Below are 22,755 nucleotides of genomic sequence, written 5' to 3' on the forward strand. Positions count from 1 at the left end.
CAGAAGAGGAGTGCAGCAGAAGGGGGCTGTGCTGCAGGTGCATGTCCTGCAGCAGCTCAGTGCAGGGCTAGCAGGGGTGCAGTCTGTGCAGCTGTGTGCTTGGATGTACAGCCCACAGGGTGTCCAGCACCTGAGGGAACCCTGGCAGCAGGGCTGAGCCAAGACTTTCTTACTGATATCTGATCTAAAGCTATTATCTTTCAGTTTGAAGCCATTCCCCTTGTCCTGTCACTGCATGTCAAAGTCCTTCTCCAGAGCTTTAGTGTAGGGCTGCCCTTTATGTACTGGAGGGCAGGGATCTGCATCCTTCCCACGTGCCAAGTGTATCACAGTGCAGCCTGGCCCAGCATCAGACACACATCCCCATCCTCTGATGGGATGGCTGTGGGGGCACCAAGGGTCATGCATTTCTGATCAGATCAGAAGGGACTCTTGCACTGAGTCTCTGTGTGTGTGTGTTTGCTTTCTCACACGTGCCCCTGAGGGATGCTGCTCCACTCTGAGAGCCACATCCTGCTCTCACACCCTCCATTTCTCTTCCACTAGCGTGTCTTTGATTTTCCAACATGGAGCTGTTTGTGCAAACAACTGCAGAGGACAGCTTGCAAAGCTGGCCCCAGTGCCTTAAGGTCTGAAAGCTCAGGAAGTTGAAGAAAAGGAGGCAGACTGTTTCTTAATTGCATAGCATTGACACAACTCTCCTGGTCCTGAGAGCCCCGTTTCCTGCATTAGAGCCAATGCAGTTGGTACTACAGCTAGAGAGTGTCCTGCAAGGGGGATCATTGGGACCCCCACTGGGAAATGATGGATGTCCAGTTGTCCCCACTCACACATGACTGGTGACTTTGGAACCATGGGAGTGTTGCTGCTGAAAAACACAGAGTCTGTGTCTCCTGAAAAACTTCATTTTTGCAAATGTCCCTGCTCCTCCTGGGTCTCCTCTCTGCTTCCAGTGAGCAAGAGCACATTACTGGCCACCACTCATCACTTAAGCACTTCCAAAAACTGCTGCTGTGCTTGTGCTCCTCCTGAGGCCCCCATGCCAGCCCCACATCGTCCTTTCTCTGGGACCACCAGGACAAGACCAGACTGCCAGCCCTAGGGCAGTCAGTGAAATGAGGCATTCCCAGCCCAGAGGGAAGCTCTGTCAGCGTAGCTTCAGACTCCTCATGGCCTGTGGATAACACTGCTTGAGTAGAACAGAGCTGCTGAAGTCTTCCCCCCATGAAGGACCTGTCCCTCAGTTTTGTCTCAGCCTATGGGACATGGGTCTTGACCAGGGTTATTCCAGCATTACTTTAATATACAATATTAAAGTACAATATTTTGTACTTACAGTATTCACAGGACGTGCCTGGGGAAGCCTAATGCAGGGACAGCTGGGAGATAAGAGCTTTCCTCACTAGGTACAAACCTCAGAGTCAGAGAGCTTCCTGAAGTCAGGTGTGAGGTAGAAGAGGATCCCCTCCTTGGCTCCTGGCAGCGTGACTCCCCGGAACAGGAGGATGAAAAGCATGAAGTAGGGGTAGGTGGCTGAGAAATACACCACCTGAAAAAGGCCCCATGGGGGAGAAGCCATCACTCATCAGTGCCCAGGAGCTTTCCTGCCCATGCTGTCACTGAGTCTGGCATGTTCTCCTGTGAGGGGGACAGGCTCCCAAGCACAGCCACTTTCAGCAGCACTTCCTTGCATTTGCTGTCCCCCATTCCCATGCTCTAGCTGTTTGCTGTTTCCCCCTGCCAATGATACACAAGGACACACTAATCACAAAAGTAGCATGCTAAAGTCTGTATGAAATGCCCAGAGACAAGGGAATTGCACAGGGATAATTTTAGTCCACAGAAGTAATCCCTTTAAGTCATCACATCCTTAATTTGCAGAGCTAAAGCTGTTGTTTCTGTAGACCAATGCACCAAGCAAAATGAGTTGTCTTGATTCCAGTGCTTTTTCTCCAGCAGTGTTTCAGGCTCTTACAGGTATGAGCCATCCCCCATCACAGGCCCCACACCAGGAATCACCAGGGCTTTGCTGTGGCTGCTTAGCTAAAGCCTGTTTGAGAGGCACTGGGGAAGTTAACAGCTTGGGTGACCTACCCCTGAAGTGCTTCTTTCTCATCTCTCCTCTAACTATTCCAATCATAATCGTGTCCCACTGCACCATGCTGTGCTCTAAATAACACATCCCAGCATCTCAGCACCGCTGTTTCACTAAACTAAGCAATTACCTTTCTGCTGTGCTAGCCTGGAGCACTGCACAGGGAATAACAACGGGCTTCTCATCCAAAGGTCTCCACCAATAATCGAAAGGGCAGCGGGGAAATTTTCAAAGGAGATGCTGAGATTTTTTCCACCAGAGGCAATTTGAGAGACTGTGATTGTCAAAAGGGGGAGGCCACGAGAAGCTTTGCTCTCTCAAAGGGCCGTCCCAAAGTGGGAAATGTAAGTAATTTCTGAAAATGCCTCTTCTCAAAAAGAATGTGTGCTCAGACCCACAACCTTACAGGCAAGAGCTATTCTCTACACTTAGAATGAAAATTACCATAAACACAGGAGCAATTTTTACAGCCATGAAATTTAAATGTCAGGAATTTAACAGTATCGCCTGTGATACTCTGAACACCCCAACCTTAGTTACAGACACTTAAATGAAATTGTGTCTGGAGGAGATTGTGACAGCGCAGCAATGAGAGGCAGCACCCCAGGCCCAGCCCTCGCACTGTACCTTGCCTGTCCACTCCACACCCTTCCAGATGGAGAAGTAGACCAGCAGCCAGGCCAGGGCCAGCGTGCCAGCCAGGGGCCAGCGGATGGTGCCGGGCTCCCCCAGGCCTCCGGACATCTGGTGCATGTTCCTCCTAGGGCAGGAGACACCGTGCTGGAGGAGGTCTGACAACCAAGGGCAGGGCATTGCAGCCCCGAGGTGGCTGGAGGGGGAAGGACCAGGTGCAGACAAGTGTGAGAAGCCCCAGATCCCCAGAGAGAAGGGAGGTTCGTGGTGCTGGGGCAGAGGGAGGTGAAGAGAAGCAGAGAGGATGTTTGGCTGCCCCATCAGAGCGCCCAGCATGGCCCAGGGCTGGCTGTGACACCCCTGCCCAAGTGCCCAGGGAACACGGCCAGCAGGCACAGCCGGGCAGGCAGCGCCAGGGGAGGGGGAGAAGCTGGGCAGGCAGGCTGGGACATACTCCCAGAACTCGGTGACAGCGCTGCTGAGGTTGGTGGTGTCGTTCAGGGAGTAGTTGGAGAAGCAGCGCTCGGTGTTCCAGGCGTTCCCACAGTTCTGCCACGGCAGGTCCTGCAAGGACGGCAGGGTTGTCATCCATGAGATGTCTCCCAAGAGAAATCTGGCCTTTTTAAACTGAAACCCCTTACAATTTTTTTTTGCAAAGAGAAGGGGCAGCTCCACTGGATGGGCATGCCCTTGTGGCCAAAATAACGGAACAATTTTCCAAACTATGATAAATTGTGACAATGACTTTCTAGGAAAAAAATGTCATGATGTGATTAGGGCAATGCTGTAGCTCCGATAAAATATTAGGAATTCCCCACATAGAAAGCCACTTCCAATTAACTGTTGATAATTAATACCTACAAATTAAAATACTACCGAGGGATATTGTGTTTATAACCATTACAGCTTTTTGCTAGCTTCACTCAACAAGTGTCTGGAATTTACTGCACAAAAAATAAGCAGGGATTTGTTTCTTATGTTTCATTGACACCTTTCAATGCTTAGAGAGGAACATGGCCCTGAGAATGGAGGCCATGGGCTGTCTGCACAAACAGACTGTTGTAACACAAGCACAGCAGTAAACTGTACAGGACAGCAGCTGTGTCGTGCTGGCCACTGCCCCGATTGTGAGCAGCACCAAGGGATCCCTGGGAGATGTTTCCACCGTGGGCAGCAGTGTGACAGCAGCACAGCACCACAGGCTCAGTGCAGTCAGCTCTGGCACTGCAGGCAGTGAGGCAGAGCTGCCAGGGGCTGTGTGAGCCAGGCTGAGCCAGCCAAGGAAAGCAGCTCCCCATGAGCAGCCAGCTCTTTTCCCAAGCACAGGGCGTGTAGGTAAATGCAGAGCAGCTATCCTGGGTGATTTCCCTCTGCAGATAAGACCTGAGGCTCCAGCTCAACAAAGTTCTAAGAAGATGTTTGTATCTACCCCTATTCTTTCACAAACATAGACCTCTTCAAAAATATTATCTGTGTTTTAAGTGCCTTGTGGCATCAGTGCTTTTAAGTGCTGCCTTGACTGCTCCACAGCGCTCACATCAGTTCACTCCAGCAGAGGATACCTTCATATCCTGGCAGAATGGTGACTATTGCAGGGGTGGGGGTGACATTCCAGTGGCCACCCAGGACAACCCAGCTGGTGATTTCACTGAGGACTTGCTAACTGCACTGAAGAAAAGGCAATGGCTCGAGCAGCACAGCAGCTCTTCAGTGTCTGCATGTTAGAGAAGCTGCACAGCTCCCACAGGGAGGGGCAGGCTGGGGGACAGCTTGTTGCTGCTCCATTTCCTCTGAATTTCAGAGGACAGAAACTGCAGAAGGCAGGCTGGGCTCCTATTCTAGTTCAAAATACTCTTAGTCAAATTTAGGAGGCACAAGGGACAGACATCAGCCTAGCTTTTTCATTTGCACCTTGGGTCCTTTGGGGAATCTGGGATTATTATCTCTGGTGAAAGCAAAGGAGCCAAACAGCTGTGCCTCTGCAGGTGTGTACCTATGTCTGTATGTACACATGTACCCCTCTGCACTGGGCTATACAATAAACAATTTTATAAAATATATCCCTACACAGGGACTGCCCCCAGCCAGGTCTGTAACACCTGCAGGTGCCAAAGCCTCATCCCCAGCTGCATCCTGTATTTTATACAAAATACATCCCTACACAAGGGCTGCCCCCAGCCAGGTCTGTAACACCTGCAGGTACCAAAGCCTCATCCCCAGCTGCATCCTGTATTTTATACAAAATACATCCCTACACAAGGGCTGCCCCCAGCCAGGTCTGTAACACCTGCAGGTACCAAAGCCTCATCCCCAGCTGCATCCTGCCCAGGGTGGGGCTGCCATGGGTTACTTTGGGAAAGACCTCTGATTATTTGGGAATCCCTGAGGGTGCATCTAATCACTCACAGCCAACAGTTTTGTTCTAGATCCAGGACCCTACAGTGATAGGTGGTATTGGTGGTAGAAGCACCAATTTGGGAATGCCAAATGGAATAATTCACAAAAGTCTTGATAGATACTTGACATTTTTTCAGGAACAAAAAGTAGAACTGTATGTACAGTGGCCACAATAGCATTTCAGGGTTATATCTAAATGACATTTAAAAAGATCCCATCTGAACCATGGGGTTGATGTCTTTAAGGCTGCAGGTTGCTTGGAGAGTTACGTTAAGGAAACTCTTACCGGTTCCTGGGTTGAAATAAAGAGTTCAGTTAACAAGAAGTTAATATGGGGTGTGATTCTAACCTTGTATGGTAGAAGGTCCTGCTATGGAAGAGGAACCCACACAGGCCAAAGCACAAACTAAGAGACAGTCACAGGCAGATATGCAAATACTTTCTGAATAATTTTCCCAGGAGAAAAAAAAAATCCCTTGGATATCATTTATCAAGAGAGAAGTGAATAAGAACTAATTCAGATAAGGAGTAAGTCCTGAGAAATAAGACCATGATGTGACAAAACCTGACAAAACCAGTTCTGGAAATGTGCAGCTCAGATTCGAGCAGCCCTAGCAATAAAAGAGAAACACAGGGTGAGTTTACAAGACTGGAGTGAGGGGGGAACAGTTCCTGCAGAGGGGATGGGACCATCCCCTCCAGAGGACAAGCATCACTACTGATCAGCACTACAAAACTGCCTCCAGGGCTGAGGAACCTCTTCAGAAGGGTCTAGCACCATGCTGACGAGGGCTCTTTGCACAAGTGGCAAGCAGCTAGTGCCTGCTGTGGGCCACAAACAGATCACTGGCTGTGAGTGGGAGAGGGAGCAGAGCACAGGCAGGGCCCTGCTGCAGACTCACCGCAGTGAAGGAGTTGAAGAGGTAGTAGAGAGCCCAGGCAATGATGACAATGTAGTAGATGTTCAGCCAGAAGGACAGAACCAGAGCTGCCAGTCCCACGCCTGCAAAGGAAGGCAGAGAGCAGCCTCAGTGCAGGTCTCCAGCACCCAAGGGAGCTCGTGGGCAGCACAGCAAGGTTTCTTTGAAAACCAGAGAAAGGGAATCAGCTCATCAACACAGAGTGTGCTACAGCTGCACTGTGAGCAAGGGAGGCTCATTCCCTCCTGTCTCTCATTTCCACTGGGGAACAATGCTACCTTTCGGTGTGCTACTGGCACTTTATGGACAGAGCTCCGTGAAAACAGGATCTTGTCACTTCTCTGGCAGAACTGCACTTTCCCACAGCCAACCCAAAGGCATTTCTAAATCACCATTGGCTTCTAGAAAAGAGTTACCTCAAGCATGGCAACAGGGAGTTAATTGCTCCCATGAAATTAAAGCAAGCATGTGTAGGGAAGCTTGGGAAAACAAAGGATTCTGCAACCAGAGCCCCTCCATCGCAGTCCATACTGCTCATGAAGTCCCTTGTCACCACACCAAACTTGAACAGACCACAGTGATGTTAGTGACTGCAGACACTGAGGTCACAGACAGCTTGAGAAAGACAGAGGGAAAAACCCTGCCACCCCATCCCAGCCCCCAGGGATTTGCTGATTTTTCTTCAAACCATTAATGGGGTTTTGCCTGTAGTTACGTGCCACTGCTGCCACAAACACAGAGCACAGTACCTTTGAACATGGGTGCTAATCTCCAGACTCCCAGTCCACCAACAGAGGTATACTGGCCCAGAGCAGTTTCCAGCAGGAAGAGAGGAATCCCAGCAAACACCAGTGTCAGGAAATACGGGATGAGGAAGGCCCCTGCAAGAAGGAGCAATACTATCAGGCAGTCCCCCCTTTGCCCAAGAAGGAAATGCCTCCAGCTGCAGTTTCCTGCTCTGCAGCACCCATGTGATGAGGAGCAGGCTCTCCCAGAGGTGAGTTTGCAGCTGGAGCTGGTGTCTCCCACTGGGGTCACCGCTGCCTTCCCCTTGTCACTGTGGGAGAGCCTTGCCATGGGATTGGAAGGCTGCACAAGGTCAGGTCATCCTGGCTTCTAGGACATGGCACAAAGCCCATTTTTTATCTTTCTCATGTGTGTACTGGAGTGGGCCATAATTTCTGAGGAGGACAAACTTTTGCAGAAGATGCTGGCTGAGGACAGAGAGAGGACACTCAGGGTGCCTAGAAGCAGCTGGCCATGCTCAGGACAGCACTGATTCCTGCACTAAGCTGTCAGTCGGAGTCTTCTTCTCCAGATAATTGTGGGAAAGCAAACATGGAGCAAAGCCACTCTGGAGAGCTGTGGCCCAGCTTGCACCCGGCACAGCCAGGCTGCAGCAGCTGATCTCCAAGGGCAGGAAAGCAGCCAGACACAGCCAGGGATTCTGGCTCAGGGGACATCCAGCTGGGGACATCTGCCTGCCAAGCAGGGAGCTGAACCCAGCTGGGAGAGGCAGGTGCCAGCACCCGGCACGGGAGTCCAGGGGAGGCAGCCTGCAAGAGGAGCTGGCAGTGGGTGGTGGGGAGAAAACACTCTCTGTGCCAGCAGCTCGGTGGCCATGAGCCTGACTCACAAGCTGGTGTGGAAGCACAGGCTCTTGGCTTCAGCAGCAGCCTGGCACACAGGAGAGAGCGGCTTTGGGCTTCCCTGTGCCTGCTCAGCCTGCCCTGAGCTCGCTGGACACCACGGCAGGCTCTGAGAGCCCTGCGGGAAGCCAGGCTCTGCTCGGAGCCTCTGCTCTCCCCTGCTGCTGCGGGGTCTGGAGGCTGAGCTTAGCAGCACGGCAAGTCTCTTCCTCGCTTCTGTGCAAGCAATTCATGAAATTTGGCTGCAGCTCTGATGATCCTGCATTTCTCATCTACAGCAGGTCAGGAAGGTTTGTAGGTGAAAGACCTTATTAGGCTCTTGGGGAAAAAAAACACCAAACCCCAAATAAACTTTTGGACACAAGTCTTTTATCCTGGTTTGACAAAGATTCTCAAGAGTAGAGGAAAATCTACAAACCAGAGCAGCTCCTTGAGCCGGGGGCTGCTGGCAATGGCTCTGCCACTCTGGAGGGCCAGGTCCCCGAGCAGTCATGGATAATATCCCCAGCTCCTGTACAGCCAGATGGGGAATCAGCTGTGAAATTTGTATGTAAATTTTGCAGGCTGGTACAAAATATGGTTGTGTGTGACCTTGTGGAAGCCCCAGCTTGTCTCCAGATCCATGGGTGTCAAAACAGCACCTGGAGCTCACTGTGCAGCCCCAGATCTGCCTGCTCCTAAAGTCCTACAGCAGAGAATAACAATTAATCCTTAAAACGGGAAACCCTGCCCACAAATCAAAAATTGAGTGTTACAAGCCGTTACACGCTGTTGCTTTGAGTCTCAGTGTGCAAATGAGAAGTGCAGGATGCTTATTCAAAGAACTGTTTTTCTCCCAAGTTACTCAAGCTTAGGACCTCGCAGGCAATTTTTAGCAGGTCCTGAGCCGCATTCCGACTGAATCTGTGACTCTGCAGTCCGGTACAGCCCCGGAGATGCCAGGGGTTAGGGTTAGGGTTAGGGTTAGGGTTAGGGATGGAATAGAAACATCGCACACGCGGGACGCTGGAATTGGAGTCCCGGACACCCACGGCCCCTGGGTGGGAATGTGGGAATTACTGCCTGCTGCTCCCGGCCGGCCTCCACGGCCCCTGTCCCTGTCCCTGTCCCTGTCCCTGTCCCTGTCCCCAGCCCTGCTCCTGTCCCTGTCCCTGTCCCTGTCCCTGTCCCTGCTCCTGCCCCTGTCCCTGTCCCTGCTCCTGCCCCTGTCCCTGCCCGGCGCTCCCGCTGTCGCTCCCTCCCTGCCGGCCCGGAGAGGTCCCGGTGCCATCGCTGAGAACAGCGCTCCACACCTCCACAGCAGCCTCTGTCCTGTGAGCTCGGCTGACCAGGATCGAGTTCAGCCTCACAACACCCCTCATCCGATCACTGTCACCCCAGCTTTGTGTGTGAGGCCAGGGCAGCGCGGAGCTGCTGTGAGACGAGAGGAGATGCACAAGCACAGGGCAGGGCTGGCTCCCAGCCACGGGGAGATGTTCTGTGGGGACACAGAGCAGGCAGAGCTGTCACACCGAGGTGACAAACCTGCACCCTGGCTCTGGCACTGCTGGCAGAGGCTCCCCGGGCAGCCCTGCGTGTTCCCATAAACCTCGCTCCGCTCAGCCGCGTATTTCCACCTCTCCACAAAACCCAGAGGCTGTGGATGCTCCATCCCCAAAGGTGTTCATGGCCAGGCTGGATGTGGCTTTGAGCAACCCAGTGGAAGGTGTTCCTGCCCTTGGCAGTGGGTTTGGAACTGGGTGATCTTTAAAGTCCTTCCCAACCCAGACCATCCTGTGATTCTACAATTCTATGAAAACAACATACTCAGTTAGAAATCTTCTTGTTAAAATTGCTATTTTCTGGTCTCCTGCTAGGACTCCACATGCTTCAGGGAAAGGGCTGAGATACCCTTAAATGCCATGAAGTTAAATGGACATTGCTTCAGGGAGCAAGACCCTTCTCCTCTTTTCCAGGGTGGGAGGAAAAGAGCATCCTACACTCCTGTGACAGCAGAAATGGGCAGGTAATATGAGAAGCTGTGAGAGCCAAAGGTAAAAGGAAAGTAAAAGAGACATGGAGATGAAATACGAGACCCTCAGAGCAGCATGACTGAGTGTGGCACTTGGGATGGGGACTCCAGGCCAGGAAGAGCTAAGAGCAATGTGGGAAGACTAGCAGGCAAAACTAAATTATATATACAGCCTTGAAGGTGAGGAGAAGGGGTTTGGAGTTGTGTGGGAAGGCTGTAAAATGGTTCAGGGAAGTGAGCAGCTCTTCAAAGGGGAGAAGGAAGGCTATTTTAACAACAGGAACAAGTGATGGGAGAGCTCAGCATGGAGTGAGAAGAAAGAACCTCTGCTCTACTGACACCTGCCCATACTCCCCTCCACAAAAGCATCTCCCTGACAAGGCTGAAGAAAGAGCATCAATTTGGAGGGAAGCTGAGGCACAGAAGTGTGTTTTCTGACTTGATCCAAGACGTGCAGAAATTCTGTAGCTGAGCAGGGAGAATTCCCTTGAGAATAGACTGGACTGAGGAGAGCCCCACATTTAAGAGATGCAAAGTGGTTTCTCTGGAGGTGCCTCAGAATCCAGCTGGGTGCCTATTTGTGCACAGCCCTCCCTATAAGTAAATCAGGTCCCACATGCTTTTTTTTTTTTTTTTGTAGCCCTGCAAATTTGGACTGCAGAAGCATGGCAGAACTCAAACTGCTTGTTTTATTTCTTTGGAGTGCTTCATCCCAGCCTGCACTTGCTAGTGAAGCCCAGAGATCATGGAAAATTGTCTCTGGACAACTTAATAACTCCCAGCATGTGGGAGAGCTCTCAGCTGGAGGATCACCCATTTGCCAGAGCCACACCAACCCAAACCCTGCCAGGGCTCAAGGCTGCTCATTGTGCGTTTCTCTCACCTCCTCCATTTTTGCCACAGAGATAAGGGAAGCGCCAGACGTTGCCCAGACCGATGGCATAGCCCACACAGGACAGCAAGAAGTCGAATTTCCCCTTCCAGGAGCCTCTGTCTGGGATCTCCTTCTTCTTCTTCTTGGCGCTCACGACCTCAGGGCTGATGGGCTCCAGCTCCTCCAGGGCTGCCTGCTTCACCTCGGAGGGAGAGTTCAGCTCCACGGAGGGGTTGTCCATCTTGCCCATGGTCACTCAGGTGTGTGTCCACTCTTGCTGGGGGGCTGGAGGAGCAGGAGGAGCAGCTTCTGCCCTGCCCACGTGAAGACAAGATGGGAAGCACTGGGCAAAGCTCCTGGTGAGAAAGGAGAGATGGAAAGTGTCCTGTGTCAATGTAGTGTGTCAGACTTGGTTGTTACCATTACACAACAAACCCCTCAGTTCTCACCTTATCTGCTTCTCGTCCCAGAGCTCTGCAGGAAGAGCTCTGGCACCAGTAGGCACACAGAGAAAGCACAGGTTGTGGGTGACCCACCACAGAGAAGAGAGATCTGTCCTGTCTGAGGGACAGTGGAGGAGGGCACGATGAAGGTGCCACAGCTCCCGGGTCTGGGCTCCAAAGCTGAGTGCAGCAGCCCCAGAGCCATCTGAGAGTTTGTGGCCCAGCCAGCCAAGCCCAGCTTTGCAGCCACACCAGGGCTGTGTTCCACTGAGCAATCCTGTGCCTTTATCCCTCACCAGCACAGCTGTGCTCACAGCATCTGGCAAGGGAATCGCTGCTCTGCTCAGCCCCTCCCTGCACACCACGTTGCATGTGGTGCTGTAATCCCCAGGTGTGTTCAGCCTGTGCTCACTGGTGATTACAGCCAGCCTGTGAACCACTGAAATCCCACTAAGTCAGGACTCCAAAGTCCTGATGATTAATTGCATCAGTCTGACTAAAAAATTTAATTAATACCTGCATCGATTTTAGGCCCTAAGAAGTGTATAACCACCACACCAAAACTGTTTGGAAAGAGAGCGAGAGCAGGCTGCGTTTCTCCACCTGTGTGTAAACCAGTATTGCACTCGTGTCTTGAAAAATAAGTGCAGTTCTCTCCTCCTGTCACACAAGCTGCTGCAAAGTCAGAAAAAGGCATGGAAGAGAGCCAAAAGGCTGCTTAAAAGTGTGGAGCAACTTCCACGTGAAGAGAGTACAAATGAAACGAGATCCATGGTTCTGGGGAAGAGGTGGCAGGGGCCTGTGAATGTACCAGTGTCACAGGATACAAGTACCCACCATTTCTGACACAAGAACTGCAAGGGATTCGAGCATGACCAGAGGGTGGTAGGTTCAAAAAGAGCAAGAGGTGATATTCCAGAAAATGTGCAGCCATGGAGCAAGACTCCACTGCAGGACATGCTGGATGCTGAGAGTTAGGGGGTAAATCATGGAGGGAAAATCCACCAGAACCTACTGCTGCAATTCTGCACAACCTTGAGCTGGAAGCTGTTGGAGGCTGAGGGACTGTTCCAAGGAAATAACACTCTCTACTTTTGTTGGGTTTATCCTCTCCCCCCAGCATCTGCCCTCAGCCAGTACAGAAGGCAGGACTGGGATGGGGTTTGCTCTCACCCACTTCCCAGCCCATTTTACAGAGACAAAGGTAATCCTCACCAGAGGTCCTGAGGGTGGTCAGTGCTGCAATCTCCCAGAGACAAAAACATTCGTGGGTGCAAACTCTGGAAAACAAACAAACCAACCAAAAGAAAAACAAAAGGGGTGTATTGGGAAACAAATCAATGCTGTAAAGAGGTGCCATGCTCTAGCAGCTTGAGCTTCTTGGCAGTCTAGTCTCATAAACAGCAGCCATTGTCCCAAGGGGTGTTTGGGGGACTCATTAATTAGCATTTCCAAAGGGTACTGCACAGAGAGGGTCACATTGAGTCCAATGGCAGTGACTCCTGCTTACTACAGCAGGCAGCCTGTGGTTACAGCAGGTGGATTTTGTTCCCCCACAGAATTCATCACTGTGGTTAGGAAAACTCTGTCAACTGTGAAGGGAATGGCTGAACCAGGAAATAACTGCAATTCCTTCTGATGAGTCAGTGGAGAAGCCAGGAATCGCCTTGCTGTGGGGCACAGTCTGTGAGCAAAGCCCCTGAGCTGTGGAGCCCACACCGAGCCCCTCTCACCCCTTTGGCCTGGCATGGTTGCAGTAAGGCCAGCAGAAAGTGGCAGCATGAAAATGCCATTTTACTCAGCCCCTGAGGCAGATGCCAGGAGAGGAGAGGCCACTGCAGGACACCCAGAGCAAAGGCTTTGGTTGACAGATCCCATTTCCATCCTGCACCTTGTGATAGCACTGTCACAGCAGCTCTGGCTCCTCACTGAGCCAGGGAGAAAAAGATTATACAGAACATGTAGGAGGAAAGCAAAATAAAGAAAATTTATAAATCAGAATAGAAGAAATAGCACCAAAATCCTTGGGAAGAACTCAGAGCTGGGCTAAGTCAGGGTAATTAGCTATGCCTGGAGACATAACAAATTGGACTCAGCAGAAGCTATTCAGACTCACTTCTTTCCTGTGGACAAAAACCAGAAGGTAAGCTGCTGTCTTTAAAAAGTGTTTCTATATCCTGCTCTCCCTGTGCTCTTTTCCCTGTTCCTGTTGCCACAGTTCTGGAGTGATAGATACTGCAGCCTTATGGTCACACCTCGTATTTCCTGCACCTGGGGCAGGATGACAAAGGAGCAGCAGACCACACTGGCAGTTTCTTCTTACCTGAAAAGTGAGTCCCTTCATCTCCAGCTCAGAAAGAATAAAGTGTGTTACAGAGGTTTCTTCAGGCAAGAGGATCCCACTGAGGATCCATTCCCCCTTCTGTCCTGTCTCTCTGCAGCGAGGGGTGTTTAGGGCAGAAGGGCTGGTGCGTGTCCCACAGCCTGGTTGTGCCATGTCCTTGCCCAGACACACAGCCAAAAACAGGCAGCAGTGGCCCCAGGCAGGTGTTTGACTCCTGCGCTGCTCGCAGGCTGAACAAGGGCTCCCACAGGGACGAAATGTCCCTCCACTTATCCACATCCAGCACCAGCACAAAGCCCTGTCCTGTGCTGGCAGCCCAGAGAGCAGAGTCACCTCAGCAGCTCTCTGTCATGCCAGATTATTTGTTCTGAAAAGCTCACGGTGCTTTGGGCCAGCAAAACGCCTCAAGGACTCAAAATGATAATCAATAAGAGCTACAAGGTGGAGGTGGGCTCTGCTTTGCAAGGACTTGAAAACAAGGTCAGAGAGCTCCAGCGTGACACTGTAGCAGGTTCCTCACTCTGCCTCTTCCAAATGCACCGGACTCTGAACCAGAACTTTCCAAGCCATCAGTGAAAGCTAATGCCATAAATTCCTGGCACTAAAGGAGTGACCTGTGTTTCACCAAGTTGTATAGAAGGCCTGGTCTTGTGCTGCTCAAATCAATAAAAACAATTGTCTGGTCTCCAGCAGATGCAGGGCCTGGCTGAAACACATTCTGGCAAACAGACCTTTTTTTTTTTTTTGAGGGATTTCACTTTGAATAAGAAAATAGCACTGAGAAAGTATAGCTGCCACTTGAAACTCTGCCTCCTGAAACGCTGTTGTAACAACAGTGACCTTTTTACTTACCCCTGCTTCAGCATCAAATATTAACAACCTTCTCAAATTTGACAGAAACCAAAAATTTAACGGGCACGAAGTTGCCCAAAATGAAAGAGCAAAATGACCCATGGAAATACATCTTAAAATACTTCACACACCTCCCCACCTCTTATCTGTCAGTGAGGTAACAGCCACACAAATTACTTCTGACCATTGCAGGTAGAGGCACAATTAGTTTAATTACACAGCACAGGCTGTTGTTCAGTCAATTAGCCTCTTCCTTCCACCCACACCATTTTAGTGACAGCCCAGGAGCCCCAAGGCTGGTGTGTCTTGTTTGGAGCCGTGACCAGATCAGGGCTCAGCAGACTGGCTCCATGCTCTGTTCACTGCAGCAGCAGCAGCATGCACTGGAGCTTCCTGCATCAGTCAAGGCTGGAGGGTGTGGGGAGGAGCTCTCTGGGGGAGCCTGAGGATTCTGGCAGAGTGCTGGCCCCACATGGAGCCCACTCAGGGCTGGAGCATCACTGTCCTGTGCAGCTGGGCCAGGCAGACAGGGCTCTTGCTTCACAGCCCTCTGCATGCTGCCCCAGAGCTGCTGCCACTGCAGTCCCCAACCTTGCATCCCCCTTCCCCTGAGGACAGGTGATTGCTTGCTTGGAGAAGTCAGCGCTCACAGAGGATGTGAGAAAAAAGCAAATTACCTCTCTGAGGTGATGGAGCTGTGCATGGCCCGCAGCTCCAGCCCCTTTGACAGCCCCTTGCATAGGTTTGGGTTGCTGATACCTGGCTCTGACCTGCAGCTGCTGTCCACCAGCCTCTCCACCAGCAGCCCCCTTCACTCTTACCAATGTGCCAGGTGAGGCTGGCACCACACCACCACCCGATCCAGGTGAGAGGAACAGACAACCGGGGCATGAGCCACGTTCCATAAACCACCAGATAAATGGGACTTGCACATGGGGCCAGGACACATCTTTCAGCCCCCAGCCATGATCCCAGGAGGGCTGTGGCAGAAACCTCACAGCCCTGAAAAGTTTTTGGAGCTGCTGGGACTGGCTGCATCCTGCCATGCGATCGCTTTGCCAAGGGGCACCTTCATTTTTGTGTTAAACCTGCAGGAGAATGGGGCCAACCAGTGCAACCATCTCCCTGTCCCCAGATGTGCACTTGAGCTTCCTCTGGCTCCTTACCCCGTGGGGGAAAGTGGGGTCAGGTCCTGCTGCTGGCCAGGGGCTGTGCTTCAGTCACCCTCACCTGGCCCTGTCCCCGAGGACAGCGGGGTCTGTGCCTTGCCTGGAAGATACAAATGGTGCAGCCTCTCAACCATTTTAATGCTCTCACTTAAAACTCACCCTGCTCCCTGAGAAGCTGCCCCAGGAAGCAGGGATGGCTTTTTTTTTGGCCCTTTTTTATGGCTCTTTTTTGGCCCTGACAGACTGTCCTGACCCAGTCTGAGCCCCACAGCAGCGAGAGGATCCCTCGTGGCAGAGTCTGAGCAGACTGCACCTTTCCAGATCAGGAAGGACACACAAGTAGCTTAAAGGCATCCCTGTCTCCATCCTCCTCAGTGAAAGTACCACATTAAAAAGATTAAAGGTCTATTTCTGCTTGTTTTAAATGTGTTGATTAAATTTAAAAGTGTTTTCCTTTTTGTATATAGTGGAACCTGTCACGCTGGGATGCCGGTTTCATGATGTTGGCAGTTTTTGCTGCATTATTCTTTTGCCCTGCCTGAAGCAACACAGACATTTTTAGCCTTATTTTTAGCTAGCTGTCTATTTTAGACATTTTTAGCTTTATTCTGTGAATCTGTCTGATCCCAACCCCAGTTCCTTTCTGAGTTCACTGGCGAGTTTCACCTGTGCTTGAAAAAGGAGCACAGCTCTCAGAGAAGTTCCTCAAGAAGTGGGGGACGGCGGGAGAGAAGAGCTGCAGGTCAGTGCTCCTCCAGAAGAAGGGAGCTGGGGTGACCTGCTGGGTTCCTTGGGAAGGCACAGTCCCACTCCAGGGGGGCTGATGGAGAGAACCCCCCCAGGGCCTCCAGGGAGAGCAGCAGTGGGGCAGCAGTGCCCAGAATGGCCAGAATGGCCACAGAGTTTCCAGTTTCTCGTGGAATTTCTCACTTGCCTGATGCCTCCTGTGCCTGTTTATGGCAGCCTGGCGTGGTGTCCAGGCACTGCCACCAGGATGTGGGCAGGCACCCACGCTGGGCTCTTCTCTCTTTCCTCCAGAGAGGCTCAGGGTCCCAGCTCAGTCAATGCAGCCTGAGTTACTGCTCACTCACTACTGCCTCACCAAAACTCTGCCTCTGAACCAAGACTTAGCTTAAATCCTGAAATGAAGCAACATCCTGGGTGAGACTTTGGCATTCCTGGGGGTAAAGGGCCCCGTTTTACAAGGACTCACCAGTGCTGTGCAAAGCCATGGCTGAGCAGTGTGTGGGGTAAGAAATCAGAACTTCACACACACACAAAGCTGGATTTGATGCAGCTCCAGAGATGTTGCAAGTGATGTCAGTGGTAATTTGGTTATGCTTTGGGGGATTATTTTGTGTGGTTGTTTTTGGGGTTTTGTTTTGGGTTTTTTAGGTGTTTCCTGTTTGGTTGTTATTTGGGTTTTTTGTTTGTTCAGGGTTTGTTTTTTTTTTTTTTTTTTTTGTTTTATGAAGTCATTGAACTGAGCAGATTGGGCAAAACTGATGTTGCAAAGAAAAGTGATTACATGCACTTGAGTAAGTCACCTTGGACTTTGTTGCCACAATTCAATAATGATAAAAGTGAATAAGGAAAAGAACTGTGCAGGAAAGAGCAGAAAAAAGCATGACAATGATCCAGGGTCAGCTCCGAGCTGTCCAGCGTTGCCAGGGAGCAATCCCTTCTCTCCCTGTGTCCAGGGGAGCAAAGGACTGGCTGTCTCTGGGGCTGGGAAGCTCAGCTTGGGAAATGACCCAGGGCACAGGGAAGTTCAGCCTGCTCCTCACTGACCAGCACTGCTGCCCTTGGAGAAAGATGAGCAGGTAAAAACCCTGCACCGCCTCAACAAATTTCTGCCACTGCATTCGGATGAAAGCACAGAGGAAGGGACATGGAGAAGGATGAGACAATCACAGACCTTCCCCTGGCTCCTTCTGGGCAGGGTCACAGCAGCACCTGATCCAGAACACCTGTGAATGTGCCTGTCACCACTCTGGCACAATATCCAGCTCCAAAAAGACTGCAGCATACTGAGCACAAACATTGTTTTCCTGCTGCAGCATGGCCAAGCTGAAGAGAAAATCTGTGCTCATTCTCAGAGGCCAAACTCTTTGTTCTTCTCATGAAACCTGAGAGAAAATCATGCTCCAGAGCCCTCAGGCTGCCACAAGGCTCCCTTTGTTCATAAGCTTTTTTGAGGGGCTGGAAAATAGAGAACAGCAGAGCCAGCTGCCTCTGCAGGAACCTTGCAAGAGCATTGGCTGAGGTTTTCCTCCCCCCAAACAGCCTGGAAAACGTGTTCATAACCCTGAGTACCATCCCCTGCTGCCCAGGACCAACCTGGGCATTATCTCTAGCAGTGTAGCATTCAGATCCTCTCCCATCCTCGCTCCCCGAGCTAAGCTCCACAGAGCAGTGGAGAAGGGGCAGCTCTCCCCCAGGACCTGTGATCAGGAGATTTGGCAGAGGAAGGAAAGGTTGCTGTCCCTGTTGGCTGAAGACTCGAGTCACATCCCACACAGCCAGTCCATAGCAGGGTGCAGACCTGGCCCTGTGGCACCAGGAGCAGCCTTTACCCCTGTCATGGAGTTACTTTACCTTTAAGAAAGTTTAAGTTGCTGGGAACTGCCTGGAGTCTTTTCTCCTGACCAATTATCGGTCATTGCTGAGAATTGACAGCAGTTTAGGCCATTGAAAAGTGGGATCAACTTGTGAACCCTACCTTATGTAAAACCAGAGCTCTCTTGGTTCTCTTTGTTTCCTGGCTGGGAAGGGTGGCAGAGCTCCAGGCCTCCCGCTCCCTGCCCAGGCCATGCGGCCGGGCGGGGACTGGGCTGGGCCCAGCGTCTCCCGGCCGGGGGATGCGGGCCCTGTGGAGGGGGTTTTCTCCGGGCTCCGGCCGGGCCGGGCCGAGCCGATCTCTGGCTCGGCTGCAGGTTTTTTGCTGTGGCTGGATTCACTGGAGACTGCTGAGTGAAGAAGGAGAGAGGGCTCTGGGCCTGCAGCGGGCTGGGCGCGGCGCCTACACTCTTCAGAGCAGCCATGAGGAGCTTTCCATCGCAGACGGCTCCAGCTCCTGCACCGGCCGAGGCCACAGAACTACCTACAACAGCCTGGGCAAGATTTTAACTCTTTCATTTCCCAGATGAGACTTGCGGATTAATCTTTTTATCCAGAGAGAGAAAAGAGAGTGATCAACATGAAAAGAGACTTTATAAACTACTAGTGACAGGAAAGAAAAGAAGCTTCAGAAAAGGTAGAGAATTAAGAAGATGCTTTAATTAAGCTGAAATATCTTTCTGTTAAAACTATGGAAATGGACAATAAGGTCTTGAAAACACTCCTTTAATTCATGACAGTAAATAGGGAGGAATAGAGTGTTCAAAGTGTAAATTTTGAGTAAAAAAGTAGAGTAATTATGGTACAGTGAAGTGCTGGAAGATTTGAAGCCTTAAGAGGCAATGAGAAAACTGTTTGCTAGTGAAGCTCACAGAAACAGATGAAGAAGACTTTTTGCCTTTGAATAACTTATCCTTAAAAATCCCATCCCTAGACTCATGGCCCATACACACTTGAGAGTGATGTGAAAATGGGAGGAGTGGGCTCTAATAACAGCAGCTCTGGGCAGCTAACATTAGAGCAATGGAAAACTATAACAAAAATAGTTTTTCTTGTGAGAAACTCCATAAATTAACAGGAAGAAACTTCTGTTTCTCTATAAAGACTGGTGAAAAGACTGTAGCAAGAATTGGGACAGTTTTAACCATCAAAGTTCCAAAGGTTTTGTCTCTTTTGTCATGTGAACAAGGGAATAGTGGGTAGACAGGGGATGAAAAGGTTTTTCTGGAAGTTTATTCTGGTGTTCTTATTGTAGTTTGTCAATAAACTTTCTTTTTTTTTCCTTTTAAGTTTTATGCCTGTTTTGCTCTTGTTCTAATCCATATCTCACAGCAAGAAATAAGTAATTTTCTTAGTTATTGGTTTAAAACCACGACAACCCCATGAGCCTCTCCACAGGGCCAGACACAGCAGCCACTTGCTCCATCCCCAGCAAGCAGGACTCAATGTCACCTTCACCCACAGTAAAAGGACATTAGCTGCTTGCTCCTTGTGCCTGTTCAGTTCCTTCAGAAGAAAATACATTTCCAGCTGCATGTCTTCAACCTGATTTTTGTTCTCCTCACAACAAAATCCCAAACCATTGCAGAGCTTCTCTTGGAGGGAGAGGAACCAAAATGAAAAGTGCTGGAGGTCTCTACCAGGTGCTGGCAGAACCACAGCAAGGCCACCAGCAAACTGAGGAGCCTTTGGTATCCAGCCTGCAGCTCTGAGAAGCACTCATGGGAGACAGGGAGCAGGGACAGGGCAGGAGGGGAGGGAGGAAGGGGATGGGTGGGTCTGTCCAGGTCTCCTGTACTGTGGGGAGAGCTTCACTGAAGGAGTGAGTTACGTCCTTCAGAGTCTATTGCACACAGACAGGAGGGAAGGGCACAGACACAGACCCCAGAAACATCCCAGCAGCTGTACAGGCAAGGAGCTCTGCTCCCACAGACCATCAGGGCTTGCAGGACCTTTCTGAAGGGTTCCCAAGAACCCAGAACACCGTGTGCCACGTTGACCCTTGGGGCTGAAACAGATAAGACTGGGGAGGGCTATCCCAGCCCCAGGGAGGGGCAGCTGAGCCCATGCCTCCCATGGGGTATCACCTAACCCATTCCCTGAGTTTTACCCCTCCCCAGAGAAGCTGGCCCCAGGTTTCCACAGTCAGTGCCCATGCAGCATCTGTACGGAGCAGTCATTTGCACTCACTACATTTTCCCCCAGCCCATAGGCACCGTGAGAAGCTTTCCAGTATTTGGGGCCCCAGCACCAAGGTCAGCTCTGGGACAGCCATCTCCCCTCTTGCTCTGCCCGCTAGTGCCAGCTCCCTGGCTGGAAGCAGAGGGCTGCTCAAGCAGCAGGGCAGGGAGCGGCACCTGCAGGTCCTTCCCAGCCCCCAGCAGCATGGGGGAGAGATGGATCATGCCCCACTTCTCTCCTGCAGCAGAAACAGCCTCTTCAGCCCAGGATTTTGCTCAGTGAGCAGGTTTTGGAGGTTGCTTGCTGCACCTACCTGTTAACACCTAGAGGAATCCAGTTATCTCTGCATGGGAGTGACAGTGGAAAGTTGCTGCCTTCCCAGCAACTGGTGTCTCTCTTGAGCAAGGGGACACTGCAATGGCAATGGCAACTGCCAGAAGAGGTTCAGGCACTGTGGTGGTGCAGCTGGGGGTGAAGCTGTGCAAAACCTGCTCTTCACACTGCTCCAGCTGAGGGCCAGGCAGGGCTGTCCTCATTTGCTCAGCCTCCCATCACTTTTTGGAAGACAGGAACAATCCTGCATCCAGCCTTGTCCTCGGGGTGCTGCGCCGCTCAGCCCCACATGCCCAGTGTGGATGGAGGAGAGCCCAGCAGCTGCACCACCGCTCCCCAGGCTGCTGGAGCAGGCAGGTGGCTCCTTCCCACCGCTGCTTCCACACTCCCCCCGTGCCCCCAGTGCTCACAGCCCGAGCAGACGCTGGGACTCACCTGCCCGTCGGTGCCAGCGCGTCCTGGGGCACGCCGAGCTCTCACGGGGATGCACGTACAGAGTGCTCCCGCAGCAGAGGGGAGCTGTGACCCCTCCTGCAGGGCCCTTCTCCCCCTGCCTCACCCCACACTGCTCCTCATTGCGCTATCGACGAGACCTTAATGAGCTTTGCGCTCACGTCCAGTCGAATCAGCGCCCCGCGTGTCGCGGCACTGGGGCGGGGGGGTCCCACGGCCACTGGAAAATCACAGCCTTGGAAAATCAGTCGCTGCGGAGAAGAGGCTCCAAGGGCACGGCTGGGAGCGAGGACAAAGCAAAAGGGCTGATCCCAGAGGCAGGGAGCCATCAGGGGGTGGCAAGGGTTGGTTGAGCCCATATTGCCGCAGAGGTTCCTGCAGGGATTCGTTGGTTCCTGCAAGGACCAAGTGCATTACTGGGATGGGTCAGGCCTTTGGGATGGAGGGGACAGCCACAGGAAAATGGACACTTCTCGTTACCAACCACCAGCCAAGGAAAGGAACCACGGGTGAATAACCAGGTGCTTGGTGTGTAAACCTTGCCATTGGCTCTAAACCAGCTTGTGTGGAACCTTTGTTTCTCTTTTCCTTTCTGGGGCCCAAGATGATTTCTGTCCACTGGGAGTAGAGAGTTTTTCACTCTCAAAAGCAGCGTGGGGGAGCTGCTGATGCCGTGAGCATCGCCTCGTTAGAGGCAGCATTGACCGAGGGGCAGGGGAAGGAGCCCAAGGGACATCACTGTCCCCAGAGATGACACCTTAGCACTTCCCCAGCTCCTCTCTGGGTGCTGAAACAGAGCTAGGGATGCTTAAAATAGTGCCAGCAGCACATCTGGCAGCTTTCAGTGCTGAGGAGGTGACCTGACCCCCCTCCTGCCCCACGTACAAACCAAGGCTGGCTTCACCCCGTCAGTGACACTGCAGCAGCTCCATGGAGGCTCAGCTGGGCTGAGGGCACCAAGGAAACACCACGGGGTTTATTCCTTGCTACCAAAACTCTCCTCCTTTAAAGGCCCCCCCTGCCCCCCCAGGGCAGGCAATTACCCACCACAGCTACCCCTGGCACAGCTCATGGGCCAAGGCCAAAGGGCTGGGAGGGAAAAGCTGCTGCCTCAGAGCTTTGCTGGGCTTGTGCTTGTGGTGCCACCTACATCTGTGCTGTGATCCTGCCCACAGGCTATGCCTAAAAATCACATTTCAGAATAAGTGGTCACCAGAGGAGCATGGAGGAGGCAGTAAGACCCCCATCAGGTTTTTTTGGCCTTTAATGGAGAAAGACAGTGGTGCCAGGAAGGCTGGCAAGAGAGAAATTGGAGAAATAAAATTATTTTTACTGGGTAAAGCCAGGGGGCCTTGAGAGCTGAGTGGCTCTCCTGAACACATGCTGCAGGCATCCTGACAAGAAGACATCCCCTCTCTGAGCTGAAACAAATGCAGTGAGTGGCAATCTCTTCTGCAAGAAAGCTGTGGGTCTGACAGAGCACCCTCACCCCTCTCCTCTTCAGGGAGTCTGTGTCCTCCACACCGCCCTGGGAGCTTGAGTACCTCTTATTTAGCAGCTAAGGAAGCTAAAAGAGAAGTAAACTACATCTGTCTCAGAAATCTTTCCTTTAGGCTCTTAGCTGGGGTAAAACACCAGGCAGTGAGCATGTGCTGCCTTTGCTCCCCAGGAATTCTGTATCTCTGCAGTTGAGCACAGCTTGCACGGGGAGCATCAGTGCAGCACAGGGAGATCATTACTGCCCACCCTGCCATGGGGCACTGCTGGAATTGCTGCCAGCTG

The 22,755-nt window shown here is 51.7% G+C and overlaps 1 protein-coding gene across 2 annotated transcripts in view; it reads right to left on the bottom strand.

Moving 5' to 3' along the window:
- The window catches only part of LOC102104120 (sodium- and chloride-dependent GABA transporter 1-like), a 34,049-nt gene extending 12,968 nt beyond the window's left edge, over positions 1-21,081 (bottom strand). Inside the window, exons 1-8 of one of the 2 annotated variants that reach the window (XM_088055056.1) lie at positions 20,956-21,003; positions 12,238-12,302; positions 10,589-10,935; positions 6,795-6,926; positions 6,028-6,128; positions 3,183-3,292; positions 2,723-2,855; positions 1,415-1,549 (exon numbers count right to left, since the gene is read on the bottom strand). In XM_088055056.1, coding sequence (XP_087911182.1) covers positions 1,415-1,549; positions 2,723-2,855; positions 3,183-3,292; positions 6,028-6,128; positions 6,795-6,926; positions 10,589-10,829 — 852 coding nt within the window. In that variant the 5' untranslated portion in view covers positions 10,830-10,935; positions 12,238-12,302; positions 20,956-21,003. Of the gene's footprint in view, positions 1-1,414; positions 1,550-2,722; positions 2,856-3,182; positions 3,293-6,027; positions 6,129-6,794; positions 6,927-10,588; positions 10,936-12,237; positions 12,303-20,955 lie in introns of both variants that reach the window. The other variant, XM_005530540.2, reaches the window with a different exon arrangement.
- Positions 21,082-22,755: the final 1,674 nt, after the last annotated feature.

The sequence above is a fragment of the Pseudopodoces humilis genome, chromosome 5 (genome assembly GCF_049639895.1).
Source record: "Pseudopodoces humilis isolate 2021_Gansu_Grassland_sample_001 chromosome 5, ASM4963989v1, whole genome shotgun sequence".
Lineage (NCBI taxonomy): Eukaryota > Metazoa > Chordata > Aves > Passeriformes > Paridae > Pseudopodoces > Pseudopodoces humilis.